The sequence below is a fragment of the Cnephaeus nilssonii genome (genome assembly GCF_951640355.1).
Source record: "Cnephaeus nilssonii genome assembly, chromosome: 9".
Classification (NCBI taxonomy): domain Eukaryota; kingdom Metazoa; phylum Chordata; class Mammalia; order Chiroptera; family Vespertilionidae; genus Cnephaeus; species Cnephaeus nilssonii.
The window spans coordinates 73,465,312-73,492,898 of NC_137080.1; the positions used below are offsets into that span (position 1 = coordinate 73,465,312).

General features: G+C 40.6%; 1 protein-coding gene across 15 annotated transcripts in view; it reads left to right on the plus strand.

Moving 5' to 3' along the window:
- Window positions 1-27,587, plus strand: part of DST (dystonin) — a 435,295-nt gene that overhangs the window by 222,534 nt on the left and 185,174 nt on the right. For all 15 annotated transcript variants that reach the window (XM_079780748.1, XM_079780749.1, XM_079780745.1 and 12 more), the window contains one exon: window positions 12,586-12,752. In XM_079780748.1, coding sequence (XP_079636874.1) covers window positions 12,586-12,752 — 167 coding nt within the window. The remainder of the gene's footprint in view (window positions 1-12,585; window positions 12,753-27,587) is intronic.

Genomic DNA, 27,587 nt, shown 5'->3' on the forward strand with positions numbered 1-27,587 from the left:
GGAACAGAAATAGCCCCTGGGAGGAACCAAATTCTTTTCTTTTTTTTTAAAAAAATATCTTTATTGTTGAGGGTATTATAGATGTTAACCCCCCCTACCCCCCATTGCCCTCCTCCATCCTGGGTCCCACCCCACCCCAGGCCTTCACTACCCTATTGTCTGTGTCCATAGGTAATGCATATACTATTAGGCATATAAGATCTTTGGTTAATCTCTTCCCACCCCTCCTTCCCCCTTCTCTCTGAGATTCCTCAGTCTGTTTCCATGCCTCTGGTTCTATTTTATTCATCTGTTTATTTTGTTCATTAGACTCCTTGTTCATTTATTTTGATTTTTAGATTCAATTGTTGATAAATATGTATTTATTGCCATTTTATTGTTCATATTTCTTTACCTTTTTCCCCCTTCTTCAAGAAGACCCTTCAACATTTCGTATAATACTGGTTTGGAGGTGATGATCTCCTTTAGCTTTCTCTTATCTGTGAAGCTCTGTATCTGACCTTCAATTCTAAATGATAGCTTTGCTGGGTAGAGTAATTTTGGTTGTAGATCCTTGCTTTTCATCAGGGTGAATATTTCTTGCCATTCCCTTCTGGCTTGCGAAGTTTAGCTATTATTGGTTGTTTATACCTTAGTACAGATACATTTCAAAAGCATTATTGATAGCAGCTCTGGTATGAGAGAGGAAGAAAACATAATGTCAGGGGCAAGGCCAGGTGATGCCTTTTTGTGGCCTATGTGTGTGAAGCCATTTTCTCTTTCTGTAGATTCTGAACTGGGATTTAGAAGACCTAAGTCTGTACCCCAGCTCCTACTAGTGTGCTATGATACCCTGGACAAACCACATCACCTTTTTCAGTCTAAGCTTGTTCGCCAGTGGGCTGAGGGAGTTCACCAAATGGCTTTGCGTTCTTTTGGTTTGAGCTCCTTTGGTTCCTTAATCCTTCACTGTATCTATAGCCTGCTCTAAACTAATATCTTAGTTCTCTTAACTTCAGAGATACTGCCTTTGCCAATGTTACAATACATTGTTTACTTACTTATTAAATTAAAAATTTGCAGTAATATTGGCTACAATTTTATAATACATCATCTGTGTATTACACCATGTGCTCACCACCCAAAGTCTAGTCTCCTTTCATCACCATATATTTGACCCACTTTACCTTCCTCATTCTCTTTCCATCCCCCTTCCCTTCTGATAATCATCCTACTGTTGTCCTTATCTATGAGGTTTTTTATAAAATATATTTTTATTGATTTCAGAGAGGAACAGAGAGGGAGAGAGAAACATCAATGATGAGAGAGGATCATTGATCCGCTGCCTCCTGCATGCCCTATACTGTGGATCGAGCCCACAACTCAGGCATGTGTCCTGCCCAGGAGTCGAACCATGACCTCCTGGTTCATAGGTTACTCAACCACTGAGCCATGCCGGCCGGGCTGTTTGTTTTGTTTGTTCTTTTGTTGCTTTCTGTTTTATATTCCACATATGAGTGAAGTCATATGGTTTTTGTCCTTTTCCACATGACTTATTTCCATTAGCATCATACTCAAACAGTAAACTTGATTTAAACTTTTAAATCTTTTTACTACATTGTATTTAATTTTTTTTTAAAAATGAAAGTTTTATTATTTGCCTTACATAGAATAATGAAATACATACATTTTTTTAAAAAAATGTGAATTATGTCTTAGGGAGTATCTGACTCAACTTTGGAAGTTGGCTGTTCCTGTGTCGTCAGTGCATACCAGAGCCATGACAACATCTGTAAAAATAGGGTGTTTCTGTCGCCCAGTTGTCTGGTGGCATTGACTTCACTCAAAGGACTTTCACATTTACCGCCTCAGCTGACCAACACAGTGAGGCTGTTGCAATTCATTTAGCAGTAAGTGGGTCACCTAGCAATAAGCTGTGAATGGAATCACAATGTGTGATGAGATGGGACATGTTGGCTGGTTTTCTTTCATCAAAAATACATTTGGAGGTTCTGTACTGTCTCAAATTTATAAAAATTGTTTTAGATAAATGATGCAGATGAAGCTTAGGTTCAATACTTGATACTGGGTTCTCACTGAGTAGTCTCTGGGTGTGTGCTCTCCGCTAGGCACTTTTGTGTAGTGGTCAGCGTGTTCTGTTGTTATTGGAAAGTGAGGTTAATTGGAAACCTTTATTTTTCCAAGATGACAAGGTTTACACCACAGGTTAAAATTCATTCATACCACATGAAAACATGAAATGTGTTTCTCATCTCCCTCTCTCTATATCTCCCCCTCTGAGTTAACAGATAGTTATTGAGCACCCAATCCATCCATGTTGGGCAGAGTATGGGGAGAATGTTCCAAGGGGGTTAGTAACTAGAACGGAAGACTCTAGGAGAGAGGGAACATGTGGTTCACAAGGTTTGAAATTTATATGATTTGATCATAGAATAGAAAGAGAATGTCTTGAGTCTGGGGAGATCAGCCAAGACTGAACTCAATTACTGTGGCTGTGGAGTAAAGAAAAACCGGAACTGGGAAGTGAGAGTAGAGCAAGACTTGGTGCAATGATAGGAGATTATTACTAATCCAGGCACTGGGGCTTAGTTCCAGAGGATCTCAGATACTCTCTTGAGCCCAGATGTCATTCTAGGCCTATCATGATTGTGTCTTTATCAGTGTCATTGTAAAAGATGTCATTTCCCCCTGTATCCTATCCTAGAGCCTCGCCCACAACACCCTCTACCTTATCTTTTTAGTTCAATTATTAGGGTTTCAATTATTGGACATTTTCTGAGCTCTCCCAAGAGGGAGAAGGGACATATATATGTACATAGTAAAATACCAGTGTTGTGTGTAATGGTAGAGACATTGTGGGGAAAAGAGAGGTGAATATATGAAAGAGTTGGAGGGTTTATTTGTTGGTGGTGGCATTGCTTTTTTTCAGGCTGAGGTAAGTTTTCAGTGTTTTGTTTCATTTTTAAATTTTAATTTTGGACCCTGCTTATCTGGAGTGAAAAATTAAAACAGAAATGGAGAATTCTTTGTTCTCAAGGCCCAGAATTCTGAACTATAAAAATGACTTTATATAATTGGGCATCTGGATTCTTTTGTTATGCTCTAAGGGGCTCAATATAATTTTTCTAAAATATAGCCACCAGCCACATTTCCAGTTTAATGGGTTGAGGACCTCCTATCCAAATGGTTAGATTTTCTGAGCATTTATTTTATTACCAGTGGGAACAATATTCTTGGAATTACATTTGGAGAACCTGCTTCCTAACATGACCAGACAGTTTTTGAGAATGCCTAATGTTGAGTATTTTTATAGCCCAAAACTGTTTTCTGTAAACAGCTTGTGGCAGGGCTCTGGAAAATATTTGCCCTTGACATAAAAACCTTGAAGATGCTTCTTTCTAATTTAGGCTTGGACTATCTAGGAAGATGAATACACTTAAGTAGAGAGTTGGCAAAATGCAAGTTTCCCTTTCTTGCTGTAGCCATGTACTGGCACCATCTCATTCTGGGTTCTTCTGTATGGGGAGGAAAAACATTGTCCCTGTAATTCAAGTGAAATAAAGATTTGGCCTATTCATGCATGGGTATACTAGTATATATAGCAAAAAGTATGTGAAGATTAGGTGTTTTTCTGTTACAGTACTTTGCTTTAACCAATTCAGTACCATTTTCATGTGGGACTTGAACTTATTGTATCTGATAATAATAAATAATAAAATATTATTTTAGCAGAATCTGTGATAATTTCTCAAATTTCACATTTAAAGCAAATAAGCCAGAAAAAAAAATCAGCAAATTTGCTTATTTAGTTAAAAATGTAAAGATACTAAGGCAAAATAATTATTTTGGTTATATGTAAGCTCCTGAGATGCAGACTAAAACATGATAGTTCATATGAACCTCATATTCCCAATAGTGAGACTCGGTTCTAGAAGAAGGTAGAAGCTTTGCTGAGCCCAGAATCATTTTAGACCTATCATAATTGGGGCTTAAAAGATGCTATTAAAATTGAAATTGCATTCACTTGGTTCACATGGTAGTATGGTTTTCTATAATAGATCTTTATAGCTTAAAGCGTAAGGCAAGCGTAGAGAAGACATAGAGCTGACCTGATAGGGACTGAGGTTTGGCTGGGTGGTTGCAGGGTAAGGGAAAGGTATGAGGGAGTTGAAGATATTGATTGGCATGTCGGATCATGTAGTGCAGACCAGGTAGAGAAGGAGGAAAAGATAGAAGAGGGCTCAATACTTACCTGGCAGGGGAGAGACCATGATCATGAAGGTGGTTTTCCCAGGGTGAGGCTTATCCATTGCACTCCGGATGTGCTGACCCCTGCGATTTCCCCAAATGTGGGAAACTCGACTGCATAGTTTGTGGTAGTGGGGGACTGCGTTCGCTTTCTCCCCTGGTGGGGGGGAGGGGGAAGATAGAAGAGGGCTCATAGGGTAGATTGGGACAAAATTGAAAAAGGCAAGGACTCTGAGATGTTGGCAAAGCCAGATAATTGGTTTAACTAGAGTTAGGGAATGAAAGTGCTAGAAAAATGGAAAATTGCTCTCAGAAATTAAATACCTGAGGTGGACTTGTTCTGGTTCAAGGTGATGAGATCCAGGATGTGGTACGTGAACAGCTAAAGTAGAGAGGAGATCAAGAACGTACAGACGAGGTGCTAGATGGAAAAAGGCACAAACTCAGCCAGGTGCCACACCTTTGGGATGTGGGAATCATTCCTGAGGAGAGGAAGTAGGTGCTAGTGCAAGAGTGGCCTACAGTGTGAAAACGAGGGCATCGTATGCATGACTAATGACAACTCTTGGCTTTGCATCACTAGGGAGTTAGAATGCATTCGCTCTGCTTGTGGTGCCTGAGACTTGAGTTAATACCGTGGCAGAGACCTGTAGGTTAGTAAAAAGGCAGACACAGTGTAAGGTATTGAAGGTGTAAGAGACTTTGTGTTCCATGGAATAATATTTCTGGGAAGTTTAGGAATGGTGGCCAGCTGGGTCAGGAGAGATGAAGCAGAGGTGTCATAAGGGCATGAGAGGCTCAGTTACAGGAAGAACTTGAATTTGGGTGGTAGTCAACAGTGACCTGGATGTGAGGCACGAGGGCTTCAAGTTTCCAAAAGGAACTCTGGTATAAAGTATTTTGTTTGTTTTTGATGCTAGCTGACAGATTGCTGGTGAGAAGCTTTAAGCAGCAAATACTATAAATAAAATTGTGGTGGGAGAAGCTAATATTTATAGTTTTCTACATTCCAAGCAACGTGTTCACACTTGATGTGGATTATTGCATCCAATCTTTAGAACTACTCAAGGAGTAGAAGTTATATGTCATCATTTGAATTTTTAAAATGAGGAAATGGATTTTAGAGAGAATATGTGAATAGCTCTGGGTCATAATCTTAATTGGAAAGAAAGAAGTAAAACTATCACTATTTGTAGAGGACAGGATACTATATAGAGATAACTCTAAAGATTCCATAAAAAAACTACTAGAACTGATAAATGAATTCAGTAAAGTAGTAAGATACAAAATAAATATTCAGAGATCGGTGGCATTTTTATACACCAATGATGAACTATCAGAAAGAGAAACTAAGAATACAATCCATTTACAATTGCATCAAAAAAGTAAAATCCCTAGGAATAAATTTATCCAAGAGGCAAAATACTTGTAACTTGGAAAATTATAAAACATTGAGGAAAGAAATGGAAGATACAAATAAATGGAGGTATATACCATGCCAATGGATAGGAAGAATTAATATAGTTAAAATATCCATACTCCTCAAAGTAATCTATAGATTCAGTATAATTCCTATCAAAATGCCAATGGCATTTTTTCACAGAACTAGAGCAAATAATCCAAAAATGAATCTGGAACCACAAAAGGTCCTGTATAGCCACAGAAATCTTGAGAAAGAAAAACAAAGAAGAGATATCACACTACCTGATATAAAACTATACTACAAGGCTATAGTATCAAAAAATGGTACTGGAATAAAAAATAAACACATAGATCAATGGAACAGAATAGAGATCCCTCAGAAATAAACCCACACCTATATGACCAATTAATATATGACAAAGGAGGCAAGAACATGCAGTGGGATAAAGACAGTCTATTCAATAAATTGTATTGGAAAAACTGGACAGATACATGCAAATAAATGAAACTAGACTACCTTCTTACACCATATGCTAGAATAAACTCAAAATGGATAAAGTCTTAAATGTAAAACTCAAAACATAAATTCCTAGAAGAAAACATAGGCAGTAAAAACTCTTAACATTTCTCTTAGCAATATTTTTTCTGCTATATTTTCTTGGGCAAGGGAAACAAAAGAAAACAAAGAAATGGGACTACATCAAATTAAAAAGGTTTTGCACAGCAAAGGAAACCATCAACAAAACAGAAAGATAACCTACTGAATGGGGGAAGATACTTGCCAATGATACATCTCACAAAAGGGGTTAATATTCAAAATTTATAAAGAACTCATACAACTCAACATAAAAACAAACACACAACAATCCAAGTAAATAGTGGGCAGAAGACCTGAATAGATACTTCTTCAAAGATGAAATGCAGGTGACATATATATATCCCTAATATGCAAATAGACCAAACAGCAGACCAACTGAACAACCAGTTGCTATGATGTGCTCTGACCACCAGGGGGCGCGTGCGGAACATGGCGGCCATTGGCCATTGCAGGATGGTGGAGCAGGTGAGCGGGGGCGCCAGACCGAGGCGAGGTGTCGGTCGCTGTCATTGGGGCAAGCCTCTGGTGGTTACTGAAAATTCTTTGCTCCCGCACTCCAAGGTCCCACTGGGCTCTTGCACCTGCTGCCAGCGCGGGCCCCACTTGCACCCCCTGCTGGTGCCGGGCCCGATCGCTTGGCACCATCAGTGGGTGCAAGCGGCAGCTGCCAGCCCCAATCACCCCTGAGGGCTTCTTCACCTCCCCCTGCTCCCGAGGGGCGATCGGGGCCGGCAGCCGCCTCTTGCACCCACTGCTGGCACCTACCCCAATTGCTCTGCACCATCAGCAGGTGCGAGTGGGGGCTGGCGCTGTCAGTGCGTGGGAGCAACGGCAGCAGGAGCGGGCTGCCGGCAGATGGAGCAGACGGGACTGAGGGCCGCTGTGGGAGGGGCCGAGACCCGCCCCTGTGCCCACTGCAGCCTCATGGCCCATAGTTCCTTTCAAGGTGCATGGATTCGTGCACTGGGCCCCTAGTAGACATCTGAAAAGATGCTCAATGTCAGTAATCATCAGAGAAATGCAAATTAAAACCATAGTGAGATATCACCTCATACCTGTCAGAATGGCTGTCATCCATAAATCAACAAACAACAAGTGTTGACTAGGATGTGGAGAAAAGGGAACCCTCATCCACTGTTGGTGGGAATGTATATTGGTGCAGTCAATATGGAAAGCAGTATGGAGATACCTCAAAAAATTAAAAATGGAACTGCCTTATAACCCAGCGATTCCATTTCTGGCTGTATTTCCAAAGAAACTCAAAACACTAATTTGAAAGAATATATGCACCTGTGTTCATTGCAGAGTTATTTACAATAGCCAAGATATGGAAGCAACTCAAGTGCCCATCAGTAGACGAGTGGATGAAGAAGATGTGATACACATATACAGTGGAGTATTACTTGGCCATAAAAACAATGAAATCTTACCATTTGTGACAGCATGGATGGACCTAGAGGGTATTATTTCCTAAGTGAAATCACTCAGACAAAGACAAATACCATGTGGTTTCACTCACATCTGTAATCTAATGAACAAAATAAACGAACAAGCAAAATAGAAACAGACTCATAGATACAGAGAACAGATTGATGGCTGGCAGAGGAGAGGGGATTTGGGGGCTTGGTGGAAAGGTAAAGGGATTAAGAAGTTACAAATTGGTAATTACAAAATAGTCACAGGATGTAAAGTATTGCATAAGGATTATTGGGTGGACCACTTTGTCAAGTACATGACTGTCTAACTGCTATGCTGTACACCTGAAAGTAATACAAAGTAATATTGAATGTCAACTGTAATTGAAAAATAAAATTAAAAAAATTGTTAACTGTTGGTGAATGGGATGTGAACGCAGGCAGCATGAATTGAAACCCTCTCTGTCATCACTGTATTGCCTCCAGGATTTGACAGAAGGAGTCTTGATTACTTCCTAGAACCCAACCTGACCTCCTATTGCTGGAGGATTCAGTCTGTCTTGCTGATTTTATTTCAAGGGTCATGAATAACAAGAGCAGATTTACAATCATTAGCATTTATTTTTCTTTTTGGCTGCATGGTGTCACAAACAGTTTGATATAGTCTCATAGATAGTGGCTAATGGTACAGTGTATTTGTTGGGGGAGGGTTTTGAACGGGAGAGTGGAGGGATTGAGCAAAAAAGAAAAAAGAGAGAAAAAACTCATGACAGGCATAACAGTGTGATGACTGTTGGGGGAGAGGGAAAGTGGAGGTGGGTATTGGGGTGCAGATGGAGATGGAAGAAGGCTTGACCTGGAGGTAGTGAACACACAATAGAGTATACAGATACGTGTTGTAGAATTGTGCACCTGAAACGTGTATAATTTCGTTAACCAGTGTCATCCCCATCCTATGTAATAGGTAATATGCAAATTGACCATCACTCCAACACACAAAGATGGCCACCTCCATGTGGACACAAGATGGCCACCACAAGATGGCTGGCAGGGGAAGACAGTTGTGGGGGACCAGGCCAGCAGGGGAGGGCAGTTGGGAGGGACCAGGCCTACAAGGGAGGGCAGTTGCGGGGGACCAGGCCTGCAGGGGAGGGCAATTAGGGGTGACCAGACCTGCAGGGGAGGGCAGTTAGGGCCAATCAGGCCTGCAGGGGAGGGCAGTTGGGAGGGACCAGGTTGGCAGGGGAGGGCAGTTAGGGGTGACCAGGCCAGCAGGGGGAGGGCAGTTAGGGGCAATTGGGCAGGCAGGGGAACAGTTAGGTGTCGATCAGGCTGGCAGGGGAGTGGTTAGGGGGTGATCAGACTGGCAGGCAGAAGCAGTTAGGGGCAATCAGACAGGCAGGCAGGCGAGTCGGCAGCAGTCCAGGATTGTGAGAGGGATCCCAGATTGGAGAGGGTGCAGGCTGGGCTGAGGGACACAAATCCCCCCTCCCCGCCCATGCATGAATTTTGTGCACCGGGCCTCTAGTACATTGAATAAAAAGGGAAAAAAAAGTACCTTACATCTCCACGTGGGGATTATCTTCAGCTAATTGGAAATAACAGGAGAATATGAAAGTGAGTGAGTGTTAGTAGTCTTTGATATATTAAAGTTTCGTTCATAACATGCTTAAATAGGCATTTTTAAAGTATAGCCTTTTACATAGTGTATGCATGTGTAACACTAAATTTGTGTGTGTGTGTGTGTGTGTGTGTAACAATCCGAAATCCATCTATTGGAAACTTATTTAATAAGAGTGTGTGATTTTCTCTTGGTTTGTATTCAGACTATTTTCAGACTTCTAAACGTTTCCTCCTTTGATATCGTTCCTCGGGTAAGATGCTGTTTAGCACTTGAACCTATTAAACTTAAATTGGTACCTTGCAGTTGAAATTTACCGACTTCCCTTGTTACTAGGTAATTACTTTTGTGACTGAACTGGCATGGAATGTTCCTGACCCAGGAGGAAGTACCCTCCCCTTTCCCAGCTATCTCCTTTTTCTTTATATAGCTGTAAATACCACCCATGTAGCTCCTGCACGGCAAGGTTCCCCCAGGCGGTTGATTTCATAACTTTCGAAGGTTAGGAGGGACTTGTGGAATTTTACCTAGAGCCTCAGCTTTTTCATTTGCAGTTTCTGAGGTTAGTTTCCCTGAGCCCTCCTGTTTATAGGTTTTGATTATTTTGATGCAGCGAATTTAAGAGCTTTATCTTTTCCTCCTCTTTACAGGGAGAGAATTGGGAGAACAATAGAGCCACGTTTGTGTTTCTCCCTTTGTCAAAAAGACCAATAATCAAAACAGTAAAATAGGTGACATGTCGTGCCTGCACTTACTACACGTAGCCAGGCATTGCACTGTGCTCACTTGTTGAATTCTCACAACACAGTGTCGTAATTATTACCATCATTCTTCCACAAGTGAGGGAACGGTTAAAGCAGCTAAGTCATTTGAACCTGTAAGTGGTGGAGATGGGATTTAAACTTACACAATGTGCTCGCAAGGTTCCTAGCATAATTTTAATCCAGAATATCAGTTGGATGTTGGGCAGAAAAATATCGGTGATTTTTTGAGCTCTTTTTGTCCACATTAGAAAAAAAAGACAGAGCCTTGGTGGTGTGGCTCTGTTGGTTGGAGCATCGTCCCGTGCACCAGAAAGTCATGGGTTTGATTCCTGGACAGAGCACTTGCCTAGGTTGTGGGTTCGATCCCTGCTTGGGGTGCATTACGGGATGCGACTGACCGATGTTTCTCACATCAGAGTTTCCTCTGTCTCTGTTTCTCTCTCTGTCCCTCCCCTCTCTTTCTCTCTCGCTTCTCCTTCCTCCTTCTTTAGGAAATAAATTAGAAAAAAAGGAAAGACATCTCTTCTATAAGTCCTATATAATGTGTTCACGAACCTAGTTCTTTTCCATGCTACTGATGTTAACACAGACCCCTAGGAAAGATGATGAAAATCCTGCCGCTTGTCCAGGAGCACGTCTCTGCTGTGGCTGTGAGTGCAGCTCCACGGGGCGTAGCTGCCTCTGCTGGGTGCTGGAGAAAGACGGAGTGTGGCTGTCCTCTCCAGGTCCTGGTGGTAGGGGCTGCCAGGCTACTGTGACCTTCAACTGCTGCAGCCTCCTTGCCCCAGGTCCCTGGGTTGGCCACGCCTCTGGCTCTTGTGGCAGCTGGGAGAAATAAAGGGCCTCCTGTTGGAGCTTGGCATTGCCACGGTGACTAAAGGCTTTCTTTAGTCTTTTGTGTGTTTTTCAAATTCTCTGCTTTCAGTTGCTCGATTCTGCCTGTTTTGACCTCTGACTTCTGTGTTGTATGTATAATCTCATAGTAAGACTACACACTGAAAAAAATCTTAAATATTATCTGCTTCTGCCTCCTACTTCCTCATTTATCGATGAAGAAGTTGACTCACACACATGACATGAATTATTCAAAGCCACGGGACTAGTGGCCAGGATAGAAGCCAATCTTGTGACTCCAGTGATTTTTTTCTCCTGTTACTAAGTGACTTGTACCTCCCTATGTCTTGCTTCCAATCTCTTATTTGCTCGTCCTGATCCTGGCTTGCTGGCCTGTCTTCCTGATCCCTTGGCTTTGTGTCCTGCACTGGATGAGGGAACAGTTGTTTGTTGATGTTAATCCAGCTTTGGAATTACTGTGTGACCCCTGCTAAAGTCTCTTGGTGCCTTAATATCATTATCAGCAGATGAAGGAGGAACCTTACCAAAGAGGGCCTTAAGAAAATGTAAATCACATGAGCTAGTGACCTGGTTTTTATTATTTAACTAGAGGCTCAGTGCATGATTAAATCATGCACGTGTAGGGTCCCCTAGGCCTAACCTGCCATCCAGGCCATATCCACTGCCCCGCAAAGCCTAGCACGCTCCGCGGACACTGCTGGCAGCCTGCTCCCTGCTTTTGATGGCAGGGGGTGCGCTGGTGCTGGAGCGGACACACAGCTCCCCGCTTTCGATCACCGGGTAGCTGGCTGTCTGCCCACTGGTGCCGGAGTGGACAGACAGCCAGCTCCCCCGCTTTCGCTCCCCGCTTTTGATGGTCCGCAGCAGGACGTGGGCTCGCTGCCCCAGAGGCCCCTTCTGTGCCGCAGCACAGCCATGGTGCAGATGCTGAGATCGCGCCACCGCTGGCGATGCAAGCTCAGCATCCCGCCAGCCCAATCAGCCCCCCCCCGGGCCCCCCCGAGTCCCGCCCCCCCATGCCTCCTGGCCAATCATGGCCATAGCGAAGGTACGGTCAATTTGCATATTTGTCTATTATTAGGTAGGATGGGAGAGAGTTTTAGAAAATTTAATGAAAGCAAAAATTATAGGGAAAACAATCAGGTGTTAAAGGTTTCATGTTGAGTAGGCTGAGCAAGGACTCATATGAAAATGAGAGAACCTTTAGGCCAAGTTGTTATGTAATGTAGTTCATTGGAGAGGTTACTGTCTTGCCATCTTTGCACAATACCTGTTGGATGAAATTCTGTGCTGCAGGTGGTAATGTAGATTATTTGTACGTTTTACTTTTGATCCATTTAAACTTGGAAAAACATTTGCTTGAGTTGTTTTAATAGATCTGATTAATCAAGAGGAATGTAGATTTCTTTTTAATGCGACATTTGGATATAACAAAAAAATTAGATGCTTAGGTTTAATCCAACTTTTCCAGTCTATTAACTTATTTGAAATTCAGTTTCCCTAGATATAAATGGGGGAAATAGACCTAGCTTACAAGTGAGAGTTATGAGGATTAAGTAAAATAGCACTAGTGCACTACCACACTGCTTGGTACATAGTAGGTTCTTTATCTGAGTTAGCTTCCTTCCTTCCTAATGATTGAACACTTTCCTTTTTGTTTAGATATCTGATATCCATGTTACTGGAGAGTCAGAGGATATGTCTGCGAAAGAGAGATTACTGCTCTGGACACAGCAGGCAACAGAGGGTTATGCTGGCATACGTTGCGAAAATTTCACTACCTGCTGGAGAGATGGAAAACTGTTCAATGCCATCATTCATAAATACAGGTATGGAATCTGTGGGACTTTTTTCCTTAGAGAAATATGAGCTTCTTTCATTTCCACATTTTAAGATAATCTTTTATTATTATAGAAGCAATACAGGTCGTGGCAGAAAATTAGAAAATACAGATGAGTAAAAGTAAAAACTTCACTTTTCCACCACTCAGAGATCTCCCTTCTAAGCTTGGTGTGCACAGACAAACACACCCAGCTGTAATATGTCTGGATTGTGCCAGTAATCCAGCAGATAGTAAGCTCTGATATGTAGAATTTACAGATAGGTGACCAAGTTTGTGTATATAGAGAACTGATGAGTAGTAAGGTAAGGGTTTTAGTTCAGGCTTAGAACTCACAAATTTCCAAATTATAGTCTCCTAGTGTAGTTACTCTAGTGAGTAGCTCGGTTTAACAGTGGCCAATTTTGGGGTGGTAAACACGTTTCTGGTGAGAATTAGTAACAACTAAGTCCATGTTAACACTTACCTAGCACTTACTAAGTCCCAGGCTCTATCCTAAGCAGCTTATATATATATTAATTCATTTAATCCTCACCACAGCCCTAAGGGAATGTTGTCACCCCCAGTTAATAGAAAGAAACTGAGACACAGAGTAAACCCTTGTTAAAAGTCACACAGCCAGCAAGGGGCCAATTTGGGATTTAGACCCAGGCATTCTGGCTCTTGAGTCCATGCTTACCCTACCCTAATACGCAAATCGATTGAATGGCGGAACAACAGGTTGCTATGACAGGCACTGACCACCAGGGGGCAGACGCTCAATGCAGAAGCTGGCTCATGGCTGGCGAGTGCAGTGGTGGTGGTGGGAGCCTCTCCTGCCTCCTCGGCAGTGCTGAGGACCTCTCGGCACTTTAAACTAATATGGTTTAGTGGAAAACATTACCATCTCCCGAGAGGTCCCGGACTGCGAGAGGGCGCAGGCTGGGCTGAGGGGACCCCTCTCCTCCCTCCCCCGCCCTCCCACCCGCCCCAACCCAGTGCACAAATGTCATGCATTGGGCATCTAGTTACCTTATAAGAAACTAAATCCCTAGAAAACTATTGATTAAAAACTACATATTTCTTGATCTCAGTTATTTTTCTTAGTTTTTCAAAGGTTATATCCTGTTGTTGAAGAACTGAATATCTTCCTAAGTAGAATAAGCCTAAGCTATGACTCATGAAACTGACAAACATTTGATTACAATAAAAATAATAATTACATAGAACAGTTAACGTTTGGATAACTTTCTATGGGTTAGGTATTCTGTAAATGCTTTCCTTATGTTATCTCATGCAAATCTCCCAACAGGAACTGTTATTATCTCACTTTTACAGATGAGGGACCTCAACAAGGCCACACTGCTAATAAGTTACAGAGCTAAGATTCTAATCCTGGTCTGTTTGACTTGAAATCCTATTCTCTGCCTCCCCTCCCTTTTCCCTTTCTTCCTTTTTTCACTCCCCTTCTTTTTTCTCCCTCTTTCCTGTTGGAAATTTTAATATCTGAATCTCCTATATATCCACACCCAAGAGCCCCTTTTAAACTATATTAGCCTGCTTCCTTTATGGAATAGCATTTCAGTAGAGGTAGGTAGAGATTGCTGAATTAAAGGGAAAAGCCAGGATCCACTTGCCTACACTTGCCCCAAATAAGATGCCAGATCTCCTTGAGTCACAGTGACAAGAGGGTTGAGTGATTTCAGATACTGTGATTATCACACTGCACTTCCCATGTGACTTAAAACGTGAGGCCATTCGAGGCCTGCGTAGCTGGGCACATTCTATACCTGAGATGATAAGATCTGGGTTTTTGAGTAAAAATATTTGGAGTGCTATACTTAAAGGATTTGTGTCGTGATGCATTTTTGAGAGTGTGCTCTGCTCTCTTCTTTGAAGCCTTTGAGGTAGAAGTGAAACATTTAGGAGCTAGCTATCCTAAAATAATTGACTTTTAAAAACAATGGTCTCCAGGCATTGTCTCTACAATACTTATGAAGGATTATAAGTACAAACTGGTATAGGCATACTGTGCATTTTTTCTCCAAAGTACTTAAGTAAGTCAATGTATATGTCCAAGATCCTAAAATTTCCCAGGGAAGTTTAATGATATAGAGCTTATATTGCTTAAGGAGAGAATGACTGTTATTTATTTTGAACTTTTATTTTGGCAGTGTGATCATTTTAGAAAATTGTTTAACTTTGAACTTTGATTTCCTAGTTTGTTTTGTTTTCCTTTGTTAGAATTATTGATTAAAACACTGAATATCCAGGTCTAACAGCTTATAAGAGTTCCTTGTTGCTGAAGTTTAGTTTAGTTACCTTGTGCTTCATAAAATATTACTGTGGTGTTTTTTGTTTTGTTTTTTCACTACAAGGAACTTTTCATCTGGAGAACTGTATTTTAATTAAAGTCCTTGGGCCTTACTTTTTACTTGAAAAACAATTGCGTAATTTTCTTCTGGCATGTGTAAGAATTAAATGGATGTGGTTGAACTACACAGTTTTCACTATTGAATGGTTGAATGTCATGATTTACTCTAATGACAAAAGAGACAAAGTTATAAAGAATTGAAAAATCACTATAAGCAGATATTTGGATAATGGACAATAATAGTCACATTTAGAGAGTAGTGCACTATTTAACAGTTGCTTTTAATTGATAATTATTCCTGTAAGTTTTGTGATGTATTTGGATTTGCTATAGAAACATATCCACTTATTGGACTTTTTGGGTATTTTTAGATAAAAAGTTTTATGATTAATATGAATTTTATTTTACTTCCGGTACATGGGTTTTGTTTCTACTCAATTATCAAGTCTAACTACATGGAATACTTTGTTGAGAAGGATATTAAAAGGGAGTGAGGGCTTAGCAGGAGAGAACCTCATGATTGCTGCAGTGGATAGAAAGGGATTATAATACCTCATGCAGCAAGTCTGTGTGCCCTAGATAGAATATGAAAGATTTCTCTGGAGATTAGAAGGAAAATAGATAATATTTGTCATCTAAAAGCAAACTGGTATTATTTGTAAATAGTGATTTAGTAAGATTTCTGTCTACAGATGTTCTAAAGATTTAGAAATATTGATCTGAAATGGGAACAGAGTAATAACACCCTTCAGATTTCATATTAATGTACATATTGTCAAAAGTTATTAATCACATACATTAATTTGGATTTTCTAGCATATTTTTATTGCTCCCACATAGAATATGATTTTTCAAAGTAGAAAGAATGTCAACCCCAGTGAATAGTACTTTAATAATATAGTTATTCTAAAGTATTCCATAGAAAAATTAATTTTCTAATATTTCTGTTTTTTGAAAGAACAATTATGTGAAATGAAAATGAAGAGGAATTTATAAGATGCTACTAATTTATAGATGCTATGCAATAGAAATGACTCATGAAGGTAAAAAGAAAGTAACTGTTACATAGTAGGTACCCCAGAAATATGTGCAGAATATTGACCACATACCAGTTTCTGACTAGCTGAGCTATGTTTTTTATGTGGCAGCTTTTAAAATGATCGAAGTCCTGCCTGTGAAATAGATGGCACTATTTCCATTTCATCCATTTATTAAATTAGCAAGTTATTTAAGCAGAGGCTCCTAAGGTAAATAACATGCTTAATATCACCTACCTTTTATTTTTATTTATTCATTGGAAGAAATTTTTGCAATTTATATCAGAGGTAAAATGCTAATACAAAGTGCTTTTGCAAATCAGTAAAATGACCAAGAAACCAATAAGAAATGTGAAAAGGATAGGATCAGGCAGTTCACAGAAAAGGAAAATTGTTATAAGGGAACACTTAGCCTACATAAGAGCAAAATCACAACTGAACGGTCCTTTAGTTTTAGTATGTCACACTGTCCTAAAGAGAATGAAGAGACTGTATTATACAGTGGGTAAGAAGATGGTAAACTAATATGGTTTAGTGGAAAACATTACAAGAGATAGTTGTATAGATTCTATTTAAAAAGGTCATTGATAATTGGGGGGAAAAGGAGACATATAAAACTTTAGACAATAAAAAATTATAAAATTAAAATAAAAAGGTCATTGATAAATACATTATGTTGTTCTGTTAGTTGTCTTAGGAAATTCTATACCTGATTTCTTCTAGAAATGTTTTTTTATGTTTAGTTTTCAATAGAAGGGGTTAAAATAATAAAAATACCATATATCTGTACTAGTTTCTCTTGTTTGTATAGTTTAAATTTTTTTTCAACATAGTTGGAACATGTTAATGTTTTTTTTTCACTAAAAACCACACTAGTAAGAGATCTTAGGTAAATAAGCCTCACTATTGCCCCTGGCCTTGATTTTCATTCAGAAGAATAACAAGGAAGACTGGATTTGATGGGCTTATATCAAAAGGATGTCACAAAAGCATTTGATAAGTAAGTAGCTTAAAAGCAAGAGAGGATAAAGTAGAATTAACTGAGAATCAATAGCCAAGGGGTTTAGGAGTACCCCCTAAACACTAGTAGATTAATGAGTTACCAAGGTTTAAGAGAGAGCGAGAGAATAAAATTCCACCGTAGTCCACATTCTTCAGAGGTAGGTGTTACAAGCAGAGGGTTCAACGGATAGTTCTGTGCTCTTGTGTTTAAGTGTGCTCTGGCATCAGGAAAATGGACCTTTTTTTTTTCTGAGATAAGTAAAGCTCTGTCTTCAAGTTTGAAGTTCAGCTCCTGACTTGTCTTACTTTATCAGTCTCTCAAAGTGGGTATCATTGATGAAAGCCAAGTTCCGCAACAGCAGCACCCAGCATCTCTCAGTGTGAAAACATGTTTGCCTGAGCAGGCATGAACATGAATGCGGCCCACAGGCCAGAAGGTGTAGTACAAAGTGTGCAGTAGGGCCCGATGAACCTAAGGTGGCAATATGGAAAGATCTAAGTGTGTCAAGACTAAAATGCCTGGGGATGGGGGGGTGTTTGAAGAGAGATTATTTCTGTTTACTAGTTTCTGCTTGTCCTATTCTTGTTTTTAATTATCCCATTCATTTAATTAATTCTCCTCTTAAGGGCTCTGGCATTCTTTCCATAAGCATGTTTTTAAATATATTACCCAAGGAAGACTCCACATTTTTGAAATAGGTTGTATTCAGGAGCATGTCATGTGGATATTTTCTAATTAGGCAGCTAGGGATTTTTCACTTGTCTGAGTGTGTAGTTGGGAAGGTAGCAATTATTTTGTTCATTGTTTGCCTTTTGAATTAGAATTTAATGGGACCATCATATTTCATTATTTTAAATGTTTAAAGATGCTGTAATTGGGAAGGTGAGACTATAAGGCTGTGGTCAGAATCTTGTTTAATAGTCTGACCCGGAGGCCTGTGATTCAGCCACATGCTTGGATTCAGCCACACCTTACAAGCTAAACTGGAGTGGACTGGTTTCATAGAGGGAGCAGGCCCCTTTAGGGTTTGAAATGTTCCCATAGGAAGTTGGACTCTTGTTGTTGACTAGAGGATTCTTATCCCTCAGAGTCAGGTCTGCCCTCAGGCTGCAGAACCCAGAGGGAGTGTGTGTGTGTGTGTGTGTGTGTGTACAGATACAGGTTGGGCTCTGGTTTGTGTGGCCGTGGGCTAGACACAGACAGAGTCTTGTAGATGATGCATTTTTAAAAAGTCACAAGTATTTCAGTTTGTTAGACAAAATCATATTGCTTACTTACCTTACCAAATAAACTCAAAACTGTTGAACTCTGAGAGCATAAATGGTTGACTTCTAAGCAGTATCACAATTTTAAATCCTTAGAGAGCTCACATGCACTGCTTGTGGTACGTCTGCATCCAAGTCAGGTGTATGAGTTTGTGGCCACATCCAGTGACCGTTTTTAGTGTATCTGTACATTTGTAAATACAATTTGGCAGATAGGGGAGATATCTACTTATATTACCTTCTTTCTGTGTTCTGGCCCTCTTGCCGAGATTAATTTATAGAAATTCTTTATAATACCAATTCTTCTATTATTATATGAAAAAGTTCCTTATAGATATGAGGTAAGGAATAGCCAACATATTTTTTTGAGTCAGAAAACTGAACAAGTGACCCTGCCATGACAGGAAGATGGCTCACTTGGCAGTCCTCACCATGAAAGCCTGCTCAATTTTGTTTTCAGTTTCCACAGTTCTACTCTTTCTTATATCTGTGATAAAAAAATACCAACCAACTGAAAATACATGAACAAATCAAGTGGAGTAAAAGGGTATGTACAGAAATGTGATTCCCCCTCCCCCCAGATTCCAGAGGCAATTACTGTTAAATTTCTTCCATATTCTTCCAGAAATTTTCTATGCATATACAAATACCTATTTTTTTTGGGGGGGGGGAGGAAGGGTCAATTTTATTGAGGTATAGTTTACATAAGCACACAATCTTGAAAACATGTATAATCTTTTCTAAAACATAAATGAAAGCATAGTATATGTTTTTTACATTATTCTTTCCCCCCCTTAATTTATTTTACACATTTTTCCATATCAGAACAAATAGATTTACCTTATTCTTTTAAATACTGCTTATTATTCTATTATATGGATGTAACATACTTTATTTAATAGCACCTTATTGATGGCCACTATGTTGTTTGCTATTTAAAAATGTTGTATTGGACTTTGTATGTGTCTTGTGCAGATGTGAGAATGTGTCTGTAGGATAAAGTCCTAGAAGTAGAATTGTGGGCCAATTTTAAGACATATGTCTGAACTGTCTGCCAGAAGAGTCGTATTGAAATACATGCCTTCTATACTATTTCCCTTCCCTGATGCCTTTAAGAAAGAAACAATTCCTTACTTTATTTGTTAATTGCATTCTAGCAATTTTAATTTACCCTTTGATTTTTCTTTTGCTTTTAAAGTATGTGCTAGAGCTGAAATTGTAGACCTATGTTTCTCTGTGTATGATATGCAAGCTATTCGTCTAAACATGTATGCATTAAGAGTTTACTGGGGTAAAGGGCAAATTAAGTTGGCAAACTGGGAGTGATCTCATAATTTTAACTGAAGATCAGCAGTAGGGGCTGTCTTGGGCTAACATATGAGAGTGCCTGTCACAATGCCAGAGGTTTAGGAAGTGTGCAATGAAGGAGTACGTACACTATCAAAATCAGTCCTATTTTCTGTACTTACTAAAGTTGATGAGGCCATTATGGAGTTGATTGTTTGCAAAGTGAGTCATAGTTTATTAAGTATCTTTTAATTTCTGAGGTTGTGAGATTTCAATCTTGAAGTACTAATAAAGCTTGCTATAAATGAGTTTCTCATTCTTTGTTTTCTCCCTGTTGTTAGTAGAGAGTTTGCAGAAAAAAAACATTGGAAGAATATTTGAAATAAATTCAAGCATCTAGTTTTGAGAAAAAGGAAAATTACCTTCATAGCTTGTGGCCACCTTGGAGTTCTTGGCTGTGTTTCTTTCAACAACATGTGCCCAAATATGAGCATAAAGGAATGCCTACACCCAGTTACACAACTGTGGGTGGGTCTCCTGCATGTTCATATTTATTTCGGGTGGGGAGGGGGAAAAAAGGGAGGACTATATTACAAGTCCTTTTTCCCCCATGGGTGGGGTGGGGAGGTGAGATGCTTTTTGCACCAATAAGAACAGTCAGAATATGCTAAGCCCAAACATGATTTAACTCTAACAGTCATCTTCAGGAATTTGTTATGGCAACGCTCTGCCATCATAGCATAAATGAGGCGAATTTAATGAATATTTTAATCATGTGATTTATTGAAGGGCAGATGTTAAGTAACATATGTGGCTTCATGAATCTGTGTGTGAGTTGGTGAGTTGTGTTCTGGAGTTCAGAGGGTGTCTAAGGCTGATCTCTAGGTAAAGGGAGTGCTTTGTGTGTGAGTGTGTGTGAGTGTGTATGTGTGTGGTGTGAGAGTGTGTGTGTGTGTGTGTGTGTGTGTGTGTTTAACTTCCACGGAATCCTTTGCCATTCCTTGCAAGCTGCTGAGAGCATACTCATTGCCCGGGAAAGCCTGGCCCTGTAAGAGCCCAGCTGTCTGCTTTGTGTGTGCATGTTCCCACGTAGTGAAGCAGACCCGAGAACGTTAGACTTGAGGGGAAAGGGGTGTCACCATAACTTCATGGTTACCAGCCTCAAGTGGTTCTGACTAAGCAGTCTTTTTCCATCCATCTTAATTCACCTTTTTGTCCCTCACCTCACTTTAGATGACTGATGATCTTCTCTCATCGCTAACTGATTATCATTGTTAACTGATAATCTCAATTCCCTCAGAGACACTGAACCCATCCATGTAAAGCAAGCATGTCACACTCAAAGGCTCACACAGGCCAAATAAAGGAGGCATACGGCCCGAGGGCCATGAGTTTGACATGCTTGATGTAAAGTATTTCTTCTTGCTTACCAAGGGACAAACTTCCCTTCATTTGCATCCACCCTGGCCCCTGTTAATAGAGCAGGCCTCTCTCCACCTATCCAAGACCTGTCCCCCAACTCCCATGTTCTGGATCCCATCTCAACCATTGCTCCCCAAACCTTCTTTCTCATTATATTAAATTTTTCTCTCCAAACAGATCTTTCTGTTGGACTTTAATCTCATTTGGAACCCCTTTGTTAATAAAATAACAAACAGTAACTGCCTTATATTACTCCTTTCCTTAAAGCCAGAGTTGGTCTATATACTCAATTTTTATTTCTTTGCTCCATACTTATTCCTCAACCCATGCTAACCTGGTTTCTGGCACCATAACCCACCAAAAACACTTTTAGGCTTGTGACTTCTAGAGTGACTTCTGTGTGGCTAAATCCTGTGCACAATTTTCAGACCTCATCTTTCTTACTTCTCAGTATTTGATTTTCTTAAAATACTCTTTTTTAAAAAATTTTTTTTTTAGCTTTATGGAACGACACTCCCCTGTTTTTTCCTCCTGTTTTGTGGCCTGCTCCTGCTCAGTTCTCTCTGTAGACCATCTCTTTCCCATGAAGCCAGTGCAGAGTTTTCCTAGGTTTCCCTTTCAACTTTCTCTCTGTGTTGACTGTCACCCATGCCTATACCCCTTGTTGTTATAACCACTGTTATAATACTCTCTTCTGTGGATTTGACCTTCTTAATATGTCCCAGCCTTCTCCCCACTGCTACCACATTCTTTTGCTAGTCACCATGGTCCCCTGCCTGGATTCTGTGGGAATGTTTTCACCACTTTAAATTGCTTCTCCGTCGGACCTCAGATCTAATAATTTTATCTCTTATAACCTTCCTTGATGCATTTTTTTAATTGTTATTAATCCTTACCCGGGGATATTTTTCCATTGATTTTTAGAGAGAGTGGAAGAGAGAGGGAAATACAGAGAGAAACATCGATGTGAGAGAAACACATCAATTGGTTGCCTGCTGCACGAGCCTGACCAGGGCCCGGGCCAGGGAGGAGCCTGCCACCAAGGTATGTGCCCTTGACTGGAATCGAACCTGGGACCCTTTGGTCTGCAGGCCATCGCTCTATCCACTGAGCCATGCCGGCTAGGGCCCTTGATGCATTTTATTGGTTTTCTATAGTTCTCGTAAAAATATTCAAAATCTTTGCAGAAGTTCATGAGATTCTGCATCATCTTGGCCCCTGTCGCCCACCCAGCCTCATCTCTCACCTGTCCCCTTGCTGCTGCTCCTCGCCCCTGCACTGGTCTCCTTATGCTCGTGCTCCCTCCAGGTACAGAGCACATGCACGCCTTTGCCCTCTACCTGGGTCTCTCCACCGGGTTTTCTCCTGGTTTACTCCCAAGCTTTCTTTGGAGTTTTGAGCTCTCCGTATACACAGTGCCTATGTTCTAAGTGCATCACAGCTGGGCACGTGGTAAATGCTTGTTAAATATTACGAAAATGAATAAACTTGCTAGTTTGTTGACTGGGAAGAATTATTTGTAATTGGCAACCAAAGCACCAAGTTCTGCCTTCTCTGACTGTATTTTCTTTACATTGTTTATATGCCAATAGATGGCTTTTTATAACCTGCCTACATTGCTTCTTATACTTCATTTCTCAAGTACTTTCACATGAATCCTCTCTTGAGACCTGGGGCAAATCAGATAGGTTCTTCAAACCTTATGGCGCAGCAGCCACAAATTCCCTTCCTCTACCCCGACACATTTCCAGTTGCTCCCTGGAATTCTAAGTGATACTTGGAATTCCTGGGGGTAATTGGAATTCTAAATGATACCTGGAATTCCTGATTTTCATTTTTTTGTGGAAGGTAATCGAGACACAAATTTCTGGATTAGCGTTCTAAGTTAAACAGAGAGCAAGTTAGGTCTAAATCAACGGACACTCGAGTCACATCCTTTTACTTTTTCCATGTCAATATAGCCTTTACTCTCAAATATGTAAAAATTATCTTACATTTTTTTAAAAAAATGTGGTAAAATACACATAATGTAAAACCTATCATCCTAACCATTTCTGTGTCCAGTAAAGTGGCTTTAAGTACATTCACATTGGTGTGTAACTATCACCACCATCCATCTCCAGAACTCTTTTCATCCTGCAAAACTGAGACAGTATATCCATTAAACAATAACTGCCCCTTTTCCCCTTCCCCAGCCCCTAGCCACCACCGTTCCCCTTTCTATTGTCCTTTGCTTAATTGAGAAAGAGAATTGGTGCCCACTGTCCTTCCAGAGGGTCAGATACCTCAAATCACAGAGTCGAAGTGCTTTTGATTTGAAAAGCTGTGTCCAGACTTCATCATTTACAATGTATTCCAGAGTTGGACTAATGTGAAATGGCCCCCACCCCAATCCTAAGTGTGCTCTTTTCTCTAGATTTAAACAATAAAAATCAACACTGGAAAAGAGTGAAAAGGATCACTGTTTCATGGTGAGGACATAAGACAGTAGGCACATTTGTGTTTATTTCTGCTTCGTCTTGTAACAGTTATCTGATAGTATTGTGAATTTAAAAAAAATTGAAGTTGATTGACATATACTAGTAATATTATATAAGTTTCAGGTGTACAACATAATGATTCTATATTTGTATATATTGCAAACTGACCGCCACAATAAGTCGTTAATATCTATCATCACACATAGCTACAAATTTTTTTTTCTTGTGCTAAGACCTTTTAGGATCTACTCTCAGCAACATTCAAATATGCAGTACAGTATTATTAACTACTAGAGGGGGCGTCCCTCAGCCCGGCCTGCCCCCTCTCACAGTCCGGGAGCCCTCAGGAGATGTCCTCCTACTGATGGCTTAGGCCCGCTCCCTGCAGCCGATCAGGGGAAGGTACCACCTCCATCATCCCCTCGCTGCTGCTGCTTCTGGCCTCCCTCTGCGGGAGGCGATCCGACAATCAGGGGAAGGCGACGCTACGCAGCTGCCTGAGCCTCGGCCCTCACAGCCACCACACTTTGCCTGAGACTCGGGCCCTGGGTAGCGGCAGCCGCCATCGGCGGCTTGCCTAGGCGTCTGGCCAGCCCTGGGCAGTGGCAGTCACCATTGGTGGCTTGCCTGAGTCTCGGGCCAGGCCTGGGCAGCGGCCGCGGCCATCTGTTGCTTGCCTGACCCTCTGGCAGCCGCAGACGAAGCGTCAAGTCCCCGCCCACCCGCGCGTGCCTGCTGCGCACACAGCCTCCTGCTGGTCGGTCTTTATGGCATGATGGCATGATGACCATTAGCATATTAGCTCTTTATTATATAGGAGAGTTGCATTTTCTCCCAGAATCGTATCTAATTCTCATGTGAGCTGATATATTCATGGTTAGTGCCTGAGGACAGAAAGTTACTTTGAAATATCTGTACCAAAAATAAGTTCTTAAGCAATTTTAATGTTCCACTAGTTTGGTTATCTGTCAGTGTGGATATCTTAATGTTACATATACATGTATCCACATGCATGTACACATACGGATACATGTGTATATAAGTATATATGTGTGAGTGTATGTGTGCATGTGGGTATATACATCTACTTTGTCGAGAAGAATACTTTTTAAAGATGTGTTGTATGAAAGATAAGCATTACTTTTATCCAAAATTATTTTATATTGCAACAGCCATTTTTTGGTAACCTTTTGTCCTATATTTTTGGAACAAATTAAGGGCACTAACCATGCATATAAGTGGTTCGGTTTTTTTGGCCTCATTTTATTTTTTAATTTATTTTATTACTATTATTATTTTACTAGAGGCCCAGTGCATGATTGAATCATGCATGTGTAGGGTCCCCTACACGCTTTCGCTTTTCGCGGTGGAGCTGGGTGCCTGTCCGCTGGTGCACCAGGCACCCAGCTCCCCCACTTTTGATGGTCCGCGGCCGCTGAGGGGGGCTACCCTGCTGTTGAGAGGCGGGCGGGACCCGCCCCCTGCACCTCTCAACAGCAGGGTAGCCCCCCTCAGCGGCAGCGGATCCGTGCCTCTCAATGGCCGGATAGGCCACCCCGAGTCCCGCCCCCCAGCCTCCCGCCGCCCAATCGTGGGCGTAGCGGAGTGATGGTAATTTACATGTTACTCTATTATTAGATAGAATTGCTGACAGTATTACAGATGTCTCCCATTTTCTCCATTTTGCCCCCCGCCATCCAACCCTGCCCCATCCCAGGCTTTCTCCATCCTAGGTCTCTGTCCATTGGTTATGCATATGTGTTCTTTGGTTAATCTCTTTCTGTCCCCTCCCACCCTACCCCCCACACACCCCACTGAGATATGTTATTCTGTTCCATTCATCTTATTACATATTTTGGTTTTATAATTCAAATTTAAAATTTATGTTATTTTCTTATAGTTTCCTTTTTTGTAAGCTATTTTAAATAATTTATAGAAAAAAGGTAGCATATAAATATGTTTTTAAAAATGGCAATCCATGATGATTGAGTCATTCAGAAAAGATTTCATTATTACAGAATAATAACATAAGTAGGAGTTAGAATTGCCTCTTTTCCATAAAAAAACAACAACACCTAGTATATATTATTTTAGGCAGCAGAGGGTTATATTACATGATTTTGAAAGGTTTCCAGAAATTAAGGAAATCAAAATAGTTCATGTTCAGCCGCTTCAACTATCATTCAGGAACATGGTTGCTGCCTTCTCCATGCTGACAGTATAGTGTAGTCTTTGGTTAGCCAAACCTGAAATGGGAATGAAATTTCCTATTGATGCTACACAAAAAGGAGATATCACAGTGCAATGAAACCCATCTTCTTAATGTGGAAAATAGCTGAAGTTTGTAAAGGTCGTGTTATCCCAGCGGGACTATGAGGAAAGAAGGAAGGGAGACAGGTCACAGCACGCACCTCTTCTGGCAGCTCCAGGCGAATAGAGGCAAAGCAGAATGGCAGCCCTCCGAGGATGACTAGGGGAGGGATGGGCTTTTGAAAATGTTCAGGCACTTACTTTTTCAAAGTGGTTTTAAAATTTTATCCTTTTTCACTTTTTGCTTAATTTTTTAATGGAGGAAAGCCGGTTCAGTTTTTGTTCCATTAAAGTGTTAAATATCATGATAAAGAGGTGACTTATCCAAACTCACGTATTATACAGCTGCTTTTGTGCTGAAATGACTGTGTCATTCAGGAGGGAGTTTTATGTTTTATTCTCTTACTCAAAAACTCGATTCTTCAGTGACTTGATTCATTCTGTCGGGGATTACTCAGTGTTCACGTTCTTTGCTAATGGCAGGGTTCGCAGAACAACATGCTCTTTCTTGTTGGGGGACTTGGCCAATTCAGAAGGGCTGGTTTTCATTTTTTCAAAATGTGTGAACTTTATGGAAGCAAAACAATTTTTTGAACTTTAGGTATTTGTTTTTGTCTAGACTGTTATACACATCTGTTTAGTAATCCTAAAGTTGGCAGATTTTTCAAAAGGGTCTGTGTGGGGAAAAGAAAAAGCTTCTATGTGGCTAAAAAATGTTATTCCTAGAGGTTTGTCATTTAATTCTTCTATTGGTGTCAGTAGATTTATTGTTTCTATAATACATGCCGGGCTACTTTTCAGTGATCAAATTGGTGGCATGTAAAACACAAAAGAATTTCCTGGGAAACAAGTAGTAGATAATGCTAGCTATAGTTCAAGGTAATGAACACTTCAAAAAGTTATAAAACTGTAACTAGATTTCTTTGGAAGTCTGCATTCTCATCAGATAAAAATAGGAGTACAAATTGCTGTTTACCTTCCTAAGATTAATGATAGAATTTCAAAGAGTTTCTCATGTAAACAGCCTTCCAAGTAGTAGTCAAAATAACTTGCATTTCATTTGTCCCACTCCGCCTCTGAGCCCTCCTGCTTTTCTGCTCTCCCCAAGTGTGGAACCAGAGTGCCTGAGGGGTAGAGAGCCTTCTCTTAGAAGTTGATAAACAGGTTCTAACTCAGTGACTTTGGGACTGGGTGCCACTCTTTTTGAAGGCTTCACTGTTTCCATATTTGTTTCTGCATTCTTTTAACGATTTTTTGTTTTGTTTGTTAATCCTCACCTGAGGATATTCCCCCCCCACCTTAATTTTTAGAGAGAGTGGAAGGGAGGGAGGAAGGAGGGAGAGAGAGAGAGAGAGAGAGAGAGAGAGAGAGAGAGAGAGAGAGAGAGAGAAACATCAATGTGAGAGAGACACATCAATTGGTTGCTTCCCACATGTGGGCGGGGATTGAACCTGCAACCCAGGTACTTGCCCTTGACCGGGAATTGAACGGTGACCGTTTGTTGCACAGGCCAACACTCTAACCACTGAGCAACACCAGACGGGGCTAATGCTTTATTGATTTTTTTAAAGAAAATTAAAAAAAATAGGTTTTCATTGATTTTTAAAGACAGAGGAAGGGAGAAGGATAGAAAGACAGAAACATCGATGGGAGAGAAATATCATCGA